The 20797-nt window shown below is 31.3% G+C and overlaps 3 protein-coding genes across 5 annotated transcripts; 2 read left to right on the top strand and 1 right to left on the bottom strand.

Annotated features, from left to right (window-relative positions):
- Positions 1 to 1110: 1110 nt before the first annotated feature.
- LOC107369718 (Replication protein A2) lies at positions 1111 to 2394 on the top strand. The gene has a single exon (XM_015937693.3). The coding sequence runs from the start codon at positions 1398 to 1400 to the stop codon at positions 2145 to 2147; it is 750 nt and encodes a 249-aa protein (XP_015793179.2). The 5' UTR covers positions 1111 to 1397; the 3' UTR covers positions 2148 to 2394.
- Positions 2379 to 2990, bottom strand: ave (sterile alpha motif domain-containing protein aveugle). The gene has a single exon (XM_089270103.1). It carries the CDS (start codon positions 2848 to 2850, stop codon positions 2536 to 2538), a length of 315 nt encoding a protein of 104 aa, XP_089126229.1. The 5' UTR covers positions 2851 to 2990; the 3' UTR covers positions 2379 to 2535.
- Positions 2956 to 20421, top strand: LOC107367157 (protein FAM135A). 3 transcript variants are annotated; one of them, XM_015934843.3, is made up of 6 exons: positions 2956 to 3679; positions 3831 to 4058; positions 4218 to 7070; positions 15549 to 15700; positions 18014 to 18241; positions 19313 to 20421. In XM_015934843.3, exons 2-6 carry the CDS (start codon positions 3982 to 3984, stop codon positions 19516 to 19518), a joined length of 3516 nt encoding a protein of 1171 aa, XP_015790329.2. In that variant the 5' UTR covers positions 2956 to 3679; positions 3831 to 3981; the 3' UTR covers positions 19519 to 20421. The 3 variants fall into 3 exon arrangements, with proteins under 3 accessions (XP_015790329.2, XP_015790337.2, XP_089126228.1); XM_015934851.3 differs by lacking the exon at positions 18014 to 18241 and having other exon boundaries at positions 3092 to 3679; XM_089270102.1 differs by lacking the exons at positions 18014 to 18241; positions 19313 to 20421 and adding an exon at positions 16498 to 16664 and having other exon boundaries at positions 3092 to 3679.
- Positions 20422 to 20797: the final 376 nt, after the last annotated feature.

The raw sequence follows: 20797 nt of genomic DNA, 5'->3' as shown, positions 1-20797 counted from the left end.
CCATTAAGTTACTCTAGTTGCGGTAAAATTGAGCGGTTCTTATGGCTTTAGATTATTTTTTAATATTATCATGTTCATGGTTTGGTTTTAACATGAAAAATTAATACTTACTTCGATTACAACTTGTAATAATTGTAATTCATTATTTTTTATGAGCTCGCTCTATTATTGACCAAACTATAATAGGAATTGAATGCACCAACCCCTTTCCATCTTTTTTGGACATGAACTCCAATTATAATTGATACTGGAAGCGGTTTCTTAACGTATTTGATAAGCATAGTTTCTCTGATGATAGTTTCTTTGAAAAATTCGGGATTTCACATTGTTTAGATTATCGGTGTTACATTAAATATAATTTATCTCAATAGAAGGTAAAGATTAAACAGATGAATAGTAATTGTTATAGAGATAGCGTTATGAGAACCAGAATATTGTTCACCAAGGGGAAAACCGATAAGAACACGTTGAGAATAGGATGAACATTATAATGTAATCAGATGATGAGATTGAACAGAAAAGGTCATCAAATAATTGTAACTGTTTATTCATTTGAAGTTACTAATTAGTTGGCCTTTTAGGAAGACCTTACGAACGTAACAACAAGGTAAAAGCTAACCATAAATTAGAGACACCTATTGATGGAAAATTAAACCTGTGGTCAAGCGATAATCAATTAACGTTTTATTTTCTAGCGATGACCGTGATTTGGAGCAATTACAGCAATGAATTATTGTTACGTATTACAAGATTGAAACAATTAAATAGGTTATATCCTGGTTGAATCTATCCGGATTGTATCTTCTATGCTGTTGTGTTCATCTGCTTGTCAATGAGAGCATTTTGATTCGTGGAAAAAATCTGATTCTGTTTAACAATAGACTTTTTTTGCTCAAATAAACGGGTAAAATATGAATATAGATGAAATGTTAATATCAAAAAATATCTGAAAAATTCAATTCTGTCGATAAAAGCCCAAACAAAAAGTTAACAGCTAACCTAGTTACTAGCAAGTAATACGATCCATAGTAGAAGAAAAAGGAAACAGTTAAAAAAAATGAACAAAGACTTGAAAACGAAGGCAGATAAAAATGCTAGAGTTAAGACTCTAAATTCTCGAAAAGCGACTTCAATTATAATTAAAGCGACTAAGCGTTACTCTTTTATCATTTAAAAAATTAAATTTTCATTAATCTAAACTCTTTCAGTTTGTAATTTATTAAAAGTCCCTTATTGAAGACATCAAAAGATTCTTTGGAAGAAGCGCGAGATTTTGGTATAATACGCTTTAGTGTTTGCTGTTATTCATCTTCCATTTTCACATTTATTGTTTCTTTTTAGAGTCCTTCATTTGTTTATTAATATCTTCATCATTTTCTGTATCTAGTGAAATTAAAATGAGTGAACAATCAGGAGAAAAACGATTATTGCCTGTTAGTTTAAACATTATAAAGCAATTATGGACCCCATCTCACGGCGTTGTTGTTCATAAGCAAAAATTTGATATTCTTTCAATCATTGGACGAGTTACCAATATCAACGACCAAAGTACTAAATGTGTTTATTTTGTTGATGATGGAACTGATGGCATTGATGTCCTCCAATGGAAGGGTGGCGATGACAACAAAGCTAAAACCATGGAGAGTCCAATTACAGAGGGTACCTACGTCCGTGTCCATGGACAAGTGAGAAATCAAAATAATACGCTTAACTTTGTTGCCTTTAAAATATCACCAATTAAAGATTTCAATGAAATTACCGCTCATACTTTGGAGGTTGTTCACAACAACTTATTACTCCGTAAATTGAAGTTTATTCAGCTAGCTACTCGCAATGATCCAACAGCTAATGGATTAATGTCTGGTATGGGTAGCAACGGTGACAGCAATGGAGTTACACCTATGGAAATTGGAGATATTGGTTCTCGTTTACCACCTGGAATGACCAAAGCTCAAACAATGGTTCTTGAGGCTTTAAATAAATGCCGTAAAGAGGAAGGAATGAGCAAAGACCAATTGGTTCAGTGTTTACCCTCGTTGGATGCCAATACTGTCCAAGGAGCTCTCGATTTTCTGTCTAATGAAGGTCACATCTTCTCCACCATAAATGAATTTCATTTCAAGAGCGCATATGAAGAGGAAGGTTAAAAATATTACACGATTCAGAAACATTATTCATCGAGACAAAGTAATTTCCAGTTTATTCAATTTTCAGCCGTTATTAATGCATCACCCGAGCAAAAGTTATTTAGAAAAATTCATATTTCCAATTCTCTACTATTCATGTAAATTTGAAATCACCCTATATCTAATCATTTAATGTTGAATTTGAAACCTGTAAGAAAACGATATTTCTATTCATCAAATGAATTAAAAACATTTCTTTTTTAAATAAGTTGTTTATTTTATTTTATTGAAAAACTGATCGCTTAGGAAAGCAGGTTGAGAAGATACAAATGCTTGTTGAAAAAGTATTAGATAAAGCATTTAGCAAACTTAACTAAAGCTATCTGATGAAATACTTCTGAAAAAGAGTTTAATGTTCTGATTTCTTTTCCAAATCAAGCAATTCAGGAATGTCGCTTTTTAACTTTAGCTTAAAAATGATGCGACAAATTTCATCGCGATGTTGAGGATCTGTTATTCCCATTCTACGAAGAGTTACTTCAGAGATTCGCACCAAAGATCGACCGGTTATTTCATGTTCCAAAAAAAGATGACCATATAAACCATAATACTCCTCACAATGACGTTTTAACCATTTCATAACATCACCATTGTTCCAATTAACTACATGTTTGGGACCTTTCTTTTCACTTTGTGAGGCTGTTGATCCTTCACGGTTAATCATTTCAGCCAATCAAGGTTAATGAACAACTGAAAAGGAGGGAAAGGACACGAGAAAAAGAAACTGTAGGTAAATAAAATCAACAATGATAGCAGGTAAAAGCTTTAGATTTGATAAAAATGGTCAAATATTTGAGAAATGTCATTATTTTAATATTTTTTTGTTTTCCTTTTTTGTTGAGTTCTTGTTGTTGTTCAGATACAGTTGCCATAGAAAATCACAAGATGTCATTGTTAGCCTTTTCACGATTTCTAGACTTTCTCGTTACAAGTTGCAATTGTCTTCGTTAATTTTGTTTCCCGTTTCTCACTGTCAATCATTCTATTGAATTATTAATGATAAATAACATCCCGTTAGTCTACTTGTGCTTTATTTCCATGATTATAACTTCATCTAGAAGCTACATCGCCATAATTTTTGACTAACCTCGAGAGAGTGAACAGATATGCTCTATGTGGTTACTTGAAAGAACCTTGTTATTGTTTCTATTCTCGTTTGTTTTACCTTGTATCGACTCCGCTTAACACCGATGTAATTACACGTATTTTAAATAATCACTTTAAAGATTAAGAAATTAATCTTTCATGATTGACAATGATCATGTTGTTATCAATCACCTGATAATTATTTGACAGTTTGCTTTTGTCTCTGTGATAACCAATTGTATTCTACATTTGGTAAGGTGGCTTGAACATGTTTATACACACTTTAAACAATAATCATCATCAATCTATCATCCATCAATGGAGACCCTGATCTTTTATCAATCCTCTGAATCATTGAAATTCAGTAACCCTTAATTCAGTTGGTTCTTAAGTAAACCCTGCCCTCTGTGAGTAAACAAAAACATTGGTGATGTTATTGGTATTTTCAAACGTTTACCTATGATAAATCAGTGAATTATGAAAATTCATTTTTTGTATAAAATCATTATTAACTGAGTTTAATGATTTGTCTTTTATCTATTGGAATACTATTTTTAGAACGCTTCCTTTTATTTGGTGAATCTAGTTTTACTCTTGTGAGTAAATCCTGTGTAAATCAGTGACATTTGGTTTTTCCACTTTCAACTCTCATGGGAAAGAGAACCAAATAATTCAAATTGAATCCTAGATATCAATTGATTTTATAATAATGGGATCCATCCAAGCTATCTTAGACTTTTCTGTTGAGCTTAATAAATTCGTGAACATTAATCTATTTCAACGAGGGTGAGTTATGTCCACAATTTAATCATTTCCATATTGATTATGCGTTTCCCTATCTATTAATATCTATTAATATTTATGCATCTCTTCTTTCTTTCCTTTCATGATTTCAAATTTTGGATCTTCCATTTCATTGCTGATTGGAATTTAAATACACTTCAGATTGTATCAAATTCGTATTACTCCAAAGGTTGGCTCAAAAATACCTCACAAGATAGAAATTAACTTCAGTGATATTCGTTCAAATCAAACCTCTACTTCAATTATCAAAACTCAACCGGAGAATGCTGTCTTTCCACCCTGTATTATCAATGGTTCCGCTGTCAGTAAAACATTCCCAATTATGTTTAAGAATGAAGAAATGATCCTCGAAGACACAATAAATTTCAAGATTCACTTGCTGGTAGACGTTTCAACAGCCATTGAAGTTATCAACAAGACCACTTTTTTATTAGATGTTGAATTATGGTTTTCCGAACAAGATTATACTCCAAGTCATTCAGCCAGTTCCGTTGAATGTGTTGCTTCACGCCAGCTAATCTTGCATTTTGACATTTTTCGTGGACTTCACTATCATTTGCCGGTCATTTTTGACTATTTCCACCTCTCAGCCATAACTATTACCATTCATGGATCTTTAATTACTCTATGTTTACCTTACATGATGAAATCGGGAAAATATAAAAATAGTAGCAAGGAATCTGGCGAATATGAAACTCAAAGTTATGACATTTTACTGTTTGGATGCCCACTCGATGCATTCCCTGATCTCGATAAAGTTGGCCCTGAAATGAAAGCTCTGAGAATGCGACGAGCACAATTGATACACTGGCAAATGTGTTCAATAATGTTAACTGCCATAATCAAATTGCGAAAGAAATTGCGAGAATATATCAACATGTTACCTCCTTGGGTTCAGGCTAGATATGTTGGACTTGATTTATCTCTATCTACCAAAAATCTTAGTGGACTGGCAAAGAAATGTTACCAAAGCTCGATTGAAAATTTTCCAAATACTTCATCAACTCCATTAATTTCTTATCAGAATTCATCTTCTCCTCGTAATGGAACCATTCCTCCCAATGAATGTACAAAATCATCTTCTTCATCATCTTCCTCGTCTTCTTCTTCATCATCATTCTCATCATCATTTTCAATTTCATCCTCATCATCATCTTCAAATAATTTATCCCCAAACCGTCCAGATGATTATGTCACTCTAGTTGAAAATGATATGGCTCATATTTGTAGTTTTGCCATTTTTTTGTGGCAATCTTTTCTTAAAGTTGTAACGAATAATGATAAAATTATTCAATATTTGGCAAAAGTTCATCATCTTCACCGTATTAAGCGATTCTCTGAAGCCTTTTTCACTATTGAAAAACCCAGGAAATCCATATACTCTATCTGTGACCAGAATACTGCCCTTTTTAATGAGATCAGTGAACAGCTTAGAAAATCAAGTTATCTTTCTTTGTTGCCTCAATGTAACGTTGAATGTCTTGCTATGGATGGTGATGCAAATACGTTGCCAATTATTTATGAGGAGCAATTCGATTCGGAACCATTATCACATTCCCAATCTAATTCATCTCTTTCCAATCTCTCAATTGACGATAAAAGTGAATCTGAACAGTTATTGCTTGAAGCAACTGCAAGCTGCTCATCCAATGGACTTGGCGGAGGGCGAAAAAATCTGCGTGAAAAATTTCTCAATAACTTAAATAGACTTAATTTTGGATATAAACAAGGAAAAGAAGAATACTCTCCCATTTCTAGTCGCGGCGGTGGAAATCTCAATTATAATGGCAAAAGATCGGACAAAGTCTGCTATTCACCTTATTTATCAAATAGTACCAGTGCTAGTGAAATCCATTCCAATGTTACTTTACTTGGTTTCAGAAAATTTGACCATGAAATAATCGATCCTCCAGAACCATGTCATTCTTCATCATCTTCATCATCTGATCACAATTCCATCTCATCTGCTTTCAAAAGCATTAAAGCTAGTGAATCTCTTCCTGATCTTAATTCGAGAATAAAAGCGTCAAAGAAAAGCTCAAAGCAATTCCAGTTAGCTTTTTCGTCCTTAAAAATTAGTGAAAGTTCAAATATGCTTAGCGATCCAGTTAAACCACCAGAACATTTTCGTGATAAATCTTCTAAAAAGAAATCTGATGCTCACCGCTCAGAGAATGAATTTCATGGAACAGTTTATTTTCCAAAGCCACCTCTTGAATTTACTGATCAACCAGTCATCAGTGACGAGGAAGATAGTTTAGATTGTGATGTACAAACAGAGAACGCCAAAGATGACGATGAAGAGTTATTAACGCCAAGAGCGGAAAATCCTCCATTCTTTATTACTGATGAACCTCAATCTACCCAAAAACCTCTAACCAACCAAATGTCTAATCATAATAATAATAATAACTCATCAAATGACGTTCGTTCGCGTCAAAAAACTAAATCCAAAGTTGAACCTAGACAAGCAACTGCCGTTGATAATTGTGGAATACTCGATATTTTCAAGAATAACGAATGTTTCATTTGCGGAGACTCCAAATGCTCCTGTTCTAACGGTGACGAGGAAGAGGCCATGCCAAGCCTTAAGCGTCTTTCAGCCATAACCTCGGATCTCATTACATTTGTAAAGAGTAAAGAAGATTTCAGGAACTTGGCTGATCTTAAATCTCTCGGTTGGAATATTTATTCTGATTTTACTAGTCTTGCTTCCCGCATTCCATATTTCCAGTGTGATCCTGATTTGAGAATTTTTGACACCGATGGTCTTCATCTAGTTGTTTGTGTTCACGGATTAGGAGGCAACAGCGCTGACCTGCGTTTGGTTAAAACATATCTTGAAATCGGTTTGCCAACCACAAACTTTGAATTTTTAATGTCTCAAAAAAATCAAGGAGAAACCTTTGAAAGCTTTGATGTAATGACATCTCGTTTAGTGCAAGAAATTAATTATCACATTGAAGTCTATGCCTTGAATCCAACCAAAATCAGGTAAAACCAATTAATTTAGATCTAAGAATCTCTTTAGATGCCAAATTCACATTTAATGATTAACAATCCTGAATCATATAAATTAACCGTTTCTCCATGTCATTGCCAGATAATGAAACAATAGAAACCAATCAGAATGAAAGTTTATTTCAATAATTCACCTGTCTTTCCAAGTTTCATTGTAATCACATCTGTAAATGACATTGGTCTTCATTCAAACTGATTAATCAATATGAAACAAGATTTACTTGCTTAAAAATACCTAAAAATTTAAATTCACTGTTGACCCAACATTAAATTTAGTAGCTAATCAAGCACATAATATCTAGATTTGTTGAAAAATTTCAATGAAAATATTCAACAAGTAAAACTGAATTCTTAAAGATGATCAGTTTATCCTGATTTGTGAAAATTGAATTTATCATTTATTGTGAGCTTCTATTTGAATGGGATAACATGGCAAAAGACCCCTTTCAATGTAAAATAATTTATTATATTCACAGTTTTATTTATCTTCATTTTTTTAACAATGAATCAAGATACAAAGAAATAAAATTGATTTTCTTTATGCTGAATAAATAAAGAGTTGTTGTTAGTCAACTAGATCATCAATCTAAACTGAAGCGAGTTAAAAGATACCCAATTTCAGTTGAAAAACACTTCAACTACAAAATAAGCTTACTCTTGAATCCGTTTCAACCCAATGGTAACCTTTGTGTTCCCTAAAAACTATTAATATTTGAAACATTTTTCACTCCTCTTTGTACCCTTCAGTATATCTTCAGTATAATAATTATATTGAATTTTAATTTCACTATTAGACTCTTAATAGCGTGCAACAAATTACTTAATATATATCTACTTTTAGTGTTGTCATTATTTCTGAATGTTGATACTTTTTTTGCGTAAATATAATGCAACTGAATCAATCTACTGAGATGATTGAATTTCCAATCATGATTAGTATAACACATTAACATAGCCATGAATTGTATTAAATTTAATACTTAATTTATTCAAAATTATTCACTTTCATACTTGACTTGAAAAACTCAGCTTGACAATAATTTAATATCATAAACTAGATTTTCATTCAACATTTGTTACAATTGCTCGTTTTTACTAAAGTTGAAGCTGGAAAATGAATTTACAGAATTTTAATCAACATTTCCACAGAATTTGATAATTTCTCAAAGATGGAGACAAGTTGATTTCATTGAAATTTTCATCACGATTGCAATAAGCAGTGACTAAAAATTGAAATCATATTTACTATTAAAATGATTCAATTGGCCATCACTTTTGAATATTGAACATCACGCAATTTACTTGAAACTTGACATATTCATGATACTCACTCTTATCCCACATTATTGCAAGATTCAGTTTCCTCAATTTTGACTCTCTTTTCACTGGGATGGGCCTTCAACTCTAGTCTTTACTTTCATCGTTTTTTTTGGTTGTGATCAGTTATTAGTTTAAGGGTAACTTGTTTTAATAATAAAAGGCTAACATGATGTCGGATTGTTGTCAGATCCTCCTTGATGATAATGATGACAATGATGATCAACTGACATCAAATGAATTACGTGACTCGTGATGTTAACTATCGTCCATCATTGCTACATGAATTTCATTGTTAGATGTTTCCATGATTAACTCATTTCTGTAACCTTTTCCAACCTTGCAATTATTGCCTTTCCAGCTTCATCCCTCTTCACCCTCACTGGCCTTTTCATTTCCCATCGCAATTGTATTCAAACCCAAAAACAACCCAAAAGAACCCAAAAATTTAAACTCAACTCTCAATGTGATTATCAGTTAAAATATTAAATGATGTCAAGAAATTAACCACGCAATGTTACTATCAATTTCATTACTCTTAATTAACCAGTAATGATAACCTTTTTTCATCATTTGTCTCTGTTTTTCAATCTTTCATTACTTTTACTCTAATTACTTTTAATTTAAATTTACTATTACATTTGAAAGTTCAATTAATAACTTTAATTTGTTTAACCACCTAGTTATATGAACAATTAGTTAACCATTGAGGTTGAACAAAAAAGTTGTTACTTAATATTTCATTTCAACATAAAACCATTGATCTGCCAATAATAATCACCATCAACCTGTGATTGGTGAAATTGAGTAAAAACAAATTACACCAAATTTCACCAATAATCAAGTTGCAATCAATTTTACTATCGAATCACAATTTTACTCATTCATGGTGTTCATTGAAAACAAAGTAAATCAATTGGTTAAAGGAAATAAAGGGGAAAAATGAAGAGATGAAGATGATTAAGATGATGGAAATGAGGAAAATTGTGAAATGAGAGAAACAGTGTTTTCTTGAAACAATTATTACTGTTTTGGTTACTGTTGCGACCTTTTCAAAGTAACTCAATTCCTACATTAGACACTGAAATCGATGTAAACCCTTTTGATCGATACTCGATGTTCGATATTTATTCTTGTTCGCCTCTTTTTGTCTTTATTGTGATATTTTGTTACAACCAATCGATTGATCCTTCTAGTTGAATTCAATCAATAAGATTGACCTACTTTCTCTGATGATCCTATAACAAAATGTTGCCCGATTCAGCAAGTTTCACAATAAAAGCCAATGACAATAATAACAAATGTTGTACATGTTAAGGTGTCCAACAATTTACCAATTGAGTTGATTCAGTTTCTCTCTGATTAACCTTCGAGTTTCATAAATAACCCAAAATCGACCCTCTTTTTTTGTTGCAACTCCCAACAAAAAATGACACTGATTGTGATGATGAGGCTTGAATTCATTGCTTGAACTCGATGAATGTAAGATGAAAACAATCATCATCATTAATTGATTCTCCATTTCTGTTTCTTGTTTCTCTGTGTTAATCGATTTTAATTAAATGATATTCTACTGACGAAACGTTTTCCTTTTTTCACTCTGTTTCCTATTAATCATTTATTGCTATCCAGTTAATTAAAGTTAATTTATTAACCAAATGGCCAACAATTTGTCTCAAAATGCTGTACAATTCAGTTGAGATACAAAAGGTTCATTCTGTTTCTTTTCCTCCTTTCACTACAAGTTTCCGATTCCCTTGTGTAGAGCACTTGTAAACGGTGGGTTTTCATCAATGCTAAAATTGTGATTGAAAATGTTTCGTAAAAGTTCGATAACGAGATTAGAACAGAAAATTAAGTAAAGATTGAATCGTCTGAAAAACTCTGTTTTCTGTATGTGAAATCATTCGAGTTTTGATCATCATGAACAATAGATTGATCTCTCATATGATCAGTTAGATTCTGTTTTGAGTAAAATTCATTTCTAGTCTAAAATTATCATTCAATTTTCATGTTTTGGGCTAACATCATTTCGCAAACTTTTTATGATTATATGAATAAGCTATTAATGGTCAGCCTTTACTTTAGGTTTTCAACTTAAAAGACGAATGTTAATAACTAAATTGAAATTAAAAATTAAAACCATATTTTTGTTATGAATTATTGAAGTTCATTAAAAATCAAATTGAAAATTCATTGAAAGTGTGAAGCTGTGAGCTTGTGATTACAGTGATAATTGCCTAAATTGTAGTTAAACTGTTGTTTTGATTGCTCCATCGAGTTGTTGATCTTTTTTTCAGCATTTCAATGAAAATCAATCAAGTTTATTTTGATATTTTTCTCGTCAATTTGATCCTCTTTCTTCTTAATTTCATCTTTTAATTCAATTCTTTTCCTGTTGCAATCCTGAAATGAAGAGCAAAAAATTCATTCACTTGGACAATCTAATTTCATCTCTCCATTATTTTCCTCCTCAACTGTCTTCATTTTCATCCTTTAATACTTTCTCTACTCCATCATAATCAGTTATCTCGCTTATCGCCATATACTTCCGTTGAACTCCATGAGAATGCTATTTTTAATGAAAAACCAAATTCTTGTTCCGGTTTTCTATTCTCTCAGTCCATAACATTGCCATTTTCATTAATAAACTGAACAGTCAACACACACACATCCAACAAGCTAAACAACAATCTGAATAAACTTCTCTCATCTCTTGAATCAATCTGTAAACAGGGAAAACAGCAAAAGCGGGTCGATAATTGAAGTTGCACAAGGAAAATAGCATCTTTACATTATCGCTGTTCATCATTTCACTCAACAATCCTTTGACTTTTCCCTCATTCCTTCTTATTCTGGTTTCAAGCAATAAAATCCAACAACTAAAAATATTTCATCTTGAAAATTGAGATGAAAATTCTTTCTTTTATCCGCCAATTTCATCTTTCATTCACATTTCCCTAACCTTGACACTCACAATCCTTGGTTATCATCATCATTTCACCTACTTTTATCCTGAAATGAGCAAATCTTTCAACTATTATCGTTATTCATACTCCTTTATTAGATCATTACTCCAACTATTCAAACATTTTTTGATTAAATTCATTACTAACAGAGAAAGCAAATTAACTCAAGATTCCAGTCATTATACAAATCGGATTCAGGATTAATTGTGATTCAGTCATTTTAATCAAATAATGAATTTCCATTCAGATGACCCAGTCTTTGGGTTGCCTAGTTTTGCCTGAAAATCCCATTTTTCAGGTTATAATAAAGACTAACAATAACAAGTAATAATATCTTCATCTTTTTTCAGCATTCTGGTTGAGCTTACTGTAACTTATTGAACGCAAAAGTTTCAATTGCACTTCAATATTTTCTCATGAAATCTCTTTTCAATTCATTTGTATCTTTATTGTAAAAGTTTATCATGAAACTTACATCGACTGTTACCATTTACAGAGACAATAATCAACTCTTCTGAATTTTTGTTTTTGTTTCACTTAAAGTTGAGCATTTTTGTGTCAAAATTGGTTGAAAGGACAAGAAAAAGGTTTGACAAAATGTTTCAAAGATGATGAAAGTTAAATGATGTTCAGTCAAAATGATTCAACTTTTTACTGGAAACCATTTTTAAAGGGTTATTCAGTCCGAATTGTTGAACAGTAAATGGTTACAAAAATATTATCAAAAGTGACTCTAATTCATTGGTGAACAATATTTTCCTGTTCAATCATTTTCACACTTAAACAACAATGAAAAAAAGGTTCAACAATAAAAGTTACTTTTTTACTTTTAATGTTGAAATCTTTGATTCTTTCAAATATCATTGTCCATTGAAAAAATTCATGAAACTTTCTTCGAATACTATAAACATGGAAACTTGATTAATAGCAATTAACAACAATTTAGTGATGCAAAAGATGATAAATTAGTGTTTTGCTTTCTTCTCGTTTTCCAGTTTAAATTGATTCCAATTTTCCCTAAAAGCTCAACAATCTATTGATTTGAATCCATTTCTGAATCTTATCGCTTAGGTTTCATGATGGTTGAGTGTCTGAGTTTAGCAGAAATGTGAAAGGACACTTTTAGGAGTAAATGAGTGAACAATAATGAAAGTGGAAATGAAAGGACAGCAATTTAATCAGAGGAGAAAAATAAATGTCAAAAAGTATTTCTTCTGATTACATGATTATCAGAAAGAACTGGAAATGAGAGCAAATGAATAATGGTCATGTGAATGTATAACAATCATGAATTGAAACATGTACAACAATTCAGTGGAAAAAAGATGAACATTATTTAATATTGGGTGTCAAATCTTGTTTGGTAACAAAATCTTTTACGTTTTTTCTTTCGTTATAATTTAATCGATTCGTTTGATGAGTAAAGAGTTGAAAGGCTGTTTACTGAAACCCTTTTCATCTCGACTGTTAGTCATTCATGGTTACTTGATTCGTATTTGGAATTGTTTTTACAATGATATTCAATTTCTAGTTATCATCATCTTCCAATGATTGCATTAATTAAAACATTTTTTCAACCTTCATTATCGTTCACTTTGTTTCTCCAATATTATCGATTCCATTATCTGTACCAGAATTTAGGTTCCCCAAGAAATTGCCATGTAATATCCAAAGATGCGCAGATAAGGTTAATTTAATTTTCGACTTGCAATTCACTTTCATGTTGTCCTCATAATTTCATGTTGCACCAGGCAAGCTAAACAGTCTTTTTCCAGGAAATTTTCTGAAGAAAAGCACAAAATTTCAAATTATCAGATAGATATCGAGTCTGATAACTTTCGAAGTTTGTTGTTCCAAATCTTTACAGTAAAATCATTTTGAATCGATCAAGTTTAATCATCTTGATTAGTGTTAATCATTTTTCCGAATTGATCGATAGATTTTCCAGCTAAAATGTTTGCTTATTCAGAAGATTATTTCGCTTTTCATTCCAACTCCAAAGTTAAAACCAGAGTTAAAACTTCAACGACCATTCCAGTTGTTTTAACATTGACACGAGCCAACGATATCTTAGCATTCATCAATCAATTTCACGTGATTTCATCAGAAAATTTCTTTAATCATTTGATGAAATTTTCATTACTGAAAAGTATTTAACTTTGCAAAAATCATGAATTCATCTATCGTTCCATTTCATTGTATTTTCATTTTAAAATCTGGGTTTTATTCAATTTTGGGTCTCATGATAAGTTTAAAGTAATGATTATGAATGAGTTAATGAATTAATAACAATGACCAAGAAAAGTCAATTTCAATCAGAATTATCTTGATAATGAAAAGGCGAAGATCAACTTTATTCCTGTTGATTATCTCAAGCGATTAAATCTAAATGCCAATCAATTTTTTGTATTCATTCATCATTTATATCACTCTTTCGTCATCAGTCGATCCTTTTTTACTTTCATCTCATAACTTTCATGATGAGTTGATTCATTTCTTTTTTCATTCAATTTTCTCATTTTTTATTCGTTTCCACATTTGAATCGCTGATAATTCGTGTGACAACCAAAGAAAATGATGAAAATAAGAAAATTGGCAAAAATAGAATTATTTCTCTTCAATTACCGCATGATATTTAAACCATTGAAAGTTCATGTCATGACAATTTTCATCAATTTCATCATTTACCATCAACTCTGTCCTTTTGTAATTGTTTCAACCTTTCAATATTTTGATTAATTCATTCTTGTTTGGACTAATTTTTTTCTTGCTCCAACTTCACTTGTTGCTCCATTTTTTGTTCATGTCATCATTTTCATCCTTATTTTTCATTTGTTCAGGAGCAGTAAAGTATAAACAGTAAGAATGATTGAAAAAAGCATCACAAGATTAAACATTCTGAAACATTCTCTCATCCCTATCAGTATATTTTATGATACCAACCGATATTATTATTTTCATCTCAATTGCATTGTTACCCTGAGTAAAACCAGTTGAACAACAGCACATGCTGAGATTTGTTTTTTTTGTAAAGCCAACCATTCCATATCATAAATCATTTTACAGTCAACTAAGACTTTTTTACTTGTTATACTTGCTGCCAGAATAAATCGTTTCTTTATCCATGTATTTCATTCCAACAATCATATCAACAAACTCATTCCCTGAATCGTATAATCTTTCCTTTTTGTCATCTTCTCAATGCAAGCAAAAAATCATTCCTCAAGACGAATCTTGAATAACGTTTTTGCTCACAATTTTTTCCTTTTACGAATTTTCAGACTTTCATTTCATTTTCTTCAAAGTCAATTCCAAAATTGTGAATAAACAAATTCGGCGAAAAAAAAGTTCTATTTCTTTTCCAGTTTCATCTCATGAAACGGAATGAACTCATGTTTTTATCGGCTTTTATCTGATTATCAATAAGTTCATATGTTCAATTAAAATGATCGTTAATGTTCATTACTTGTCATCTGAATCTTGGTTTAACACAGAATTAACCTCAATAATTATATCCATTTTGCATTCTTCTTACCATTAATGATATTCTAGACCTTTAATGAGCTTTTCAACTTGCTCATGAAAATTAATAACAATAATCTAACTTTACTCAAGCAAATAATTAGCCTGGAAACCTTTTTTTCCCTCCCAGTGAAAAAACGATTTTAGCCTTTGAAAAAGTCAACTTTCATTAGAACTTAATGTTGTCAACATGAAGCTGCCTCGTTTAATTGACTAACTCAAAGTGAAGCTTGAAAATGTTCACAAGTTTAAAGGATGACAAAAAAAGTTGAACATTGAAAACTCGATGACAAGATGCTTAGTATGGACCAACATTTTGTCCAACCACTGATAATTAATGTCCATCATCTTTACACTTTGTTATTCAAAAGATGGTCAACTTTAATTATCTTTACTAATTTACTGAATTTATCATTAAACATTGTTAACCATTTTTTGCTCGATCTTTTGAAATGATTTTTGGTCAATGTTTTACATTCATTTTAGTCTTTTCTTTGTTTTTTATGGCTGGTTGTGTGGGTAGTTGGGCTCATGAAATCAATCCACAATTATTAATCATTAAATGTGATTCTTTCTTTTCTCTTTTAATTCGCTAATCAATGTTTCCCATGTAATTCTTATCCAACTATTGATTCACCATTAGTTTCATTGGACATTCACTTGGAAACATCATAATTCGAGCTTGTATATCTCATCCTGAGATGCGTTGCTGGAGATCAAAGTTTCATACATTTTTAAGCCTATCCGGACCTCATCTTGGAACCGTTTATAACAATAATGGATTAGTCAATATGGGTAATTATCATGTCTATTATATTTAACAAGAAACTAATGCGATCATGGCTGATCGCAAGTTTCTTTTAACCACCCATGCTAACTGTCTTTTCACGGTAATGTCCACCACCCAATCTAACACATTCGCCAAATCAACTAAATCAAACACCACTTTTTGTCCACCACTTTCATTAACCACTTTAGAGTGGCTTTTTTGCATTACATTTACAAACACTTTTTCTTATAAGATTATCCACCACCCAAATCCACCAAATTTTTGACCACTTTTTGAGATATGATGACGATTAATAGTGGACATGCTAGATGGTGTAAAAGTGGTGAAGATGGTGGTGGACAAATTTGTTGAGAAAAGTCTTTTTGTTGATGTTGTTTTAGTTGATTTGGTGGATGTGTTGGATTGAGTGGTAGACATTATGGTGAAAAAAGCCTTTCTTTACTCTTTACTCAAATGACAAATTTTTACATAAAATCCTGGTCCAACAATGAAACATCAACCCGAATAACAAAAAAGTTTTTCCCCCTCTCTCAATGTTATTGGATACGGATTCTACATTTTTTCCCCCATTCTCTATTTTCATGAATTTCTCAGAGGTCATGAGATTCTGAGGTTAGGTTTTCTATTTTTCGTCGTTGTAGTTGAATCAGGGCTTTCAGACTGTGTAATTTTTTTTCTTGGAACCCGCTCCGTTTAGCCACAATCTTGACGCAAAAATTTGATACTTTGACTTTATATATTGTATAGATATTATTATGACATCTTATGATCATTTGTTCATCTCTATGTGTCTGTGTTACAGATCATTAACAAATTAGGTTAATTGCTGAATTGGTCATTTCTTTTAGGATAACATCAAAACTCGAAACTTAAAGTTAATCTCTTCGCTTAAAAAAATTAACTCAACCAGTTTTGATGAAACAATTTAATCGAGAAACAAATCTAATAACAGAATACTATTTCAAAGTTTCTTCTGACAATCCCTTCAAAACACAGAATACGAACTCAAATTAAAAATGAAAGGAAAAACAGTGAAATCAATTTTAATCGAATGTCCGATCTGGTCAATCCAGAAAAATCTTATTCTTCTGAAGCAAAATTTCTAATAAATCTTTCTTGTTACTGAATCTGTTCACTGTCTTGTTTACTTTCAGAATAATCGTTCACTTCAAAATGTTGAGAAAATGGAAATTGAAAATTAAAAATATCAAAATAATTAGAAAAGTAATAAAGTTCGCACAGTTTTATTGAAATTTCAATTTACACAGAATCTCTAATTATATCATTTTTCATTGATATCGTTGATGTTGGAAATTTGAAGCTTGGAAATGAACTTGAAATTATTTATAGCTTTGATTGAGTTGAATGTTTCAAGATTATTCAAAGACTGTTAGTTTGATGAACGGAAACTTGATGAGACTATCAATATCCATCAATCCATGTAAAAGTGATTGGTCAAAAATCTTAATCTAATGGACCGATATTGAATAAACTTTAGCAGAAAATTTTCCATAAAATATTCCAAATTCTGTCAATTGATTTTCTGCTTTTTGTTTATGTCCAAATTGATCAAACTTGTTTTTATTCATCAAAATATACTTTCAAAAGCATCAAGAAAAAGCTGAATCAATACTGATATTTTCACTTTCTAATTGTATTCAGAAATGATAATTCATCAGATAATTCAAAGTATATTTAGTTTTATTGCGAAAAAATTGTTTATTATTCTTGATTACATATTTTTATTCTGATATCTGATTCAGCAATCCTCAATCAATACTAAAACATTATCATATAATTAATAAGCACAAAATTGTAAGATTGGTAATCGATAAAATTCATGGAAATGAAATTTTTTGCTTTATTCTTGTTCCTTCTCCTTCAATTAGGAATTAACAACGAAAAATAATCCAACAAATTAAGGTCAAATTTGATTGATTAACATTCATAATTAACAAAGCATTTAACGATTCAATGAAAAATGAAAACAGATTATCTTTTGAACCTGAAAATTCATTAAACACCAAATTTTAACCTCAATTTAAACTAATAAATCTCAAGTTACTAATTGAGACTTTGATCAATTTCCAATTTCTCAGCAATTAATCAGAATCACTTTGGATTGAGTAAACTCGACAATGACAATAACTGTCCAACTGTGATAATTTAATAAGAAAATTGAAGACTCATTAAATCAGGGAATCAAAATGATGTCCCTTTTCCTGAATCAGATTGGACATGAAATTGCATGTAAATTGTAACTTAGCGAATAATGAATTTATCTTTTTTTGTTGTCTTCTTGCCGTCTTGCTCTTCAGGATTATGGTTCATGCAGAAATTGAAAAAGTCTGAATCTTTGCTTCAACTTTCCATGAAAGACTCAACCGACCCTAGAAAAACCTTCCTGTACAAATTAAGCCAAGAACCGGGACTCGAATTTTTCCGTTACATTCTTCTGTGTGGATCATCTCAGGACCATTATGTTCCCATTCACTCATCTCACATTGAATTGTGCACTCCATCCATCAATGATACATCCATGATAGGTATATATATTGAATACAATCATGTCCAATAATCACTCTATTCAATGTTCATTTCATCCTTTTCCTGAACTTTATGGACATTTGAGTACACTTTGCTTCTCCAGACGATGTTTTGTCCTTTTCCTTTCATCTGCTCGCCTTAATCACTTGACCTTTTCTTTTACTTTCTTTTCTCTCTTTTCCTTCATTTTACTTTCCTTCTTCTCTCTCTTCATCAGCATCTTCATCTTAGCTCATGAGAGTTCTTGTTTTGCATTAGTGATTGGCTGTAGTTAACAGTCAAATAACAGTGAAAGATTCATTCATCTTGATGCATTTCCATCTCATTCGGGTTTCCATTTTGGATATTATTTTCCCTCTAAATTTATCCCATCATGTTGATCATTCTTGATCACCATGAAAATGTTCACTTCACTTTTCCTTTTAGATTCACATGAACACAACACTACAATATCAACATCTCATCCATTATCTGTACTCAATTAGGATACAATATTTGCCCTTTATTTTCCTCTTTTCCTCATCACCAGCATCATTCATCTTACAAACAATTTTCATTATAAATCGCCAATCAATTAACTACAATTTCAGTCTAAACACTCTCAACCCTTTACAGTTCAATCTAAAATAGTGAACAACAATTTCCATCAAAGTTTCAATCATTTTCTCATTTCTCACAGAATCAGTAAAATGAGGAAAAATGATAAATATACATAAAAAAAGGTCTAAATGCTGATGTTGATAAAAAGATGAAGACACAAGTAAAAAAAGGAAAATTGATATTTGTTCGATTGAAGACAGAAAAAGATAAAATCTCTTGTTTCCTATTATTGTTATCATATCTTAGTGTCTCATCTTCATGTTGCATCTTCATCTTTTTCATCCTTTAATCGTCAATTCCGTTTTCATTTTTTCCCTCAACGACTCAAGTTACTATTTGGTCAATCTCATTGTCAGCCAAGTTTAACCTTCCAACTCCCAGTTCACCTCCCAGTGCAACTCCCTGTAAACTCCAATCAAATGTTTCTTTCCATTTAATAATTTCTAATTTTTCTTTTTTTGTTTCACCAGGAATCTCATATCGTGAAATGGTTACAAATCTTCTTCATCCGATAGTTAAAAATGGCCATTCAAAGTTGATTCGATATGATGTCCACCATGCTCTATCTTCAAATGCCAATTCCATAATAGGTCGAGCGGCTCACATTGCTGTCCTTGATTCCGAGCTTTTCATTGAAAAGTTTATGGTTGTTGTTGGCTTGAAATACTTTGTCTGAAAACACTTTTACTCTCAATCCAAGGGATCATCTCAATAATCATATTTAGATGTAAAACATTTATTCCTTGACTTTGACCAAAATTGAGTCGCCACATTGACTGGTTATAATTAATCTTAAACACTGAACACTCCCAGTTATCCAATGGAATCCAAGATAACATTTTTACAAACCAATGTTTTCTCAGCCTTTGCAAACTTGTCATTGAATATGAAATGGTATCGATCTTCATGTTGATAGATGGATAAGGTTCAACCAAAAGCATCATTATCATCATTATTATCAGCTAAAGACAACAATCGTATTACCATGAATAAGTTGGAAAAGTTTGGAGAAGGGAAAAATGCTGAATAAAATTATCATTATTGCCATTCAGCTAAATGCAGAATCGAGCTTGGTCATCTTAATGTTGCTCTAATATTTACTGGCAATGGATTTGGATAAATGATGACATTAGGTCGACAAGTTGAGATGAAAATTATTCAAACTTATATATTTATATTAGTTGTACATCTTGCTGTTATCCATAAACTGTTATCAATAGATTCACCAAAAATAATCAAAAATGCACTTGAACCATGAGATGAAACAACAACTTAGTACAAAAGAAAGTTGAACAAAAGGCAAACTGATTCATTTGAAAACTCTGTCAACATGAAACTCGAAGAAAGTGTCTTACAATTTAAATCGTCAATTCATTGATTCCTGACAAGTAAACATTGTAAGCCAAAGTTGATATCAATTTAATCACAACAAAGTGCTGTTGATCAGCATTTAGCACTGATTAATTTGAAACATTTACATTCCTCTGTTCAACTTTTCCCTTTTTGTTTCTTTTTCGTGAGTTTCCCTTGAATCGCTAATTGTATTGATTTACATTGAATAAAGACTTTTAAATCTAAAGTTTTGTTTATTCGTTGCCAAAGTGAGGTTAAGGTTATGAGACTTGAGTCAACTTGGAATAGGAAATTTGATTCATGGTAATGATCGAGTTGCAGGTTAGTTAATTGACCATCAATCAGTCCGTGAAGCATTAATTAATAAACATAAACTTTTGTGACAATTTATGGTCCAATGAAAAGCTATAAAAAGGTTTCAACCTTTTTAATCTCGTCTCGACATTTTTAAGCAAACGATTGTTGATCAACAATGAATGTTGTTGTTTGGAGAAACATTGGAAACAGATAATTTCATTCATTAATCTTGTTCATCTTTTCATTTCCAGTTTCCTATCTTTTTGCGGATTGAACAATTTTCAATGGATTCCAATTAGAATCGA

Source organism: Tetranychus urticae, chromosome 1 (assembly GCF_039701765.1).
Source record: "Tetranychus urticae isolate SD_2017Ah chromosome 1, NJAU_TeUrti_SD_1.0, whole genome shotgun sequence".
NCBI classification, from domain to species: domain Eukaryota; kingdom Metazoa; phylum Arthropoda; class Arachnida; order Trombidiformes; family Tetranychidae; genus Tetranychus; species Tetranychus urticae.
The sequence above is the reverse complement of the archived record's forward strand: the minus strand, read 5'-3'. Positions and strand labels throughout refer to the sequence as shown.

What these genes read in the sequence shown, in the direction of transcription:
- LOC107369718 (XM_015937693.3), top strand. Translation starts at nt 1,398, where the DNA reads ATGAGTGAACAATCAGGAGAAAAACGATTATTGCCTGTTAGTTTAAAC.
- ave (XM_089270103.1), bottom strand. Translation starts at nt 2,850, where the DNA reads ATGATTAACCGTGAAGGATCAACAGCCTCACAAAGTGAAAAGAAAGGT.
- LOC107367157 (XM_015934843.3), top strand. Translation starts at nt 3,982, where the DNA reads ATGGGATCCATCCAAGCTATCTTAGACTTTTCTGTTGAGCTTAATAAA. An exon ending in TAATGGATTAGTCAATATGG is followed by an intron (nt 15,701 to 18,013) that starts GTAATTATCATG and finishes CTTGCTCTTCAG; the next exon opens with GATTATGGTTCATGCAGAAA. An exon ending in CAATGATACATCCATGATAG is followed by an intron (nt 18,242 to 19,312) that starts GTATATATATTG and finishes TTGTTTCACCAG; the next exon opens with GAATCTCATATCGTGAAATG.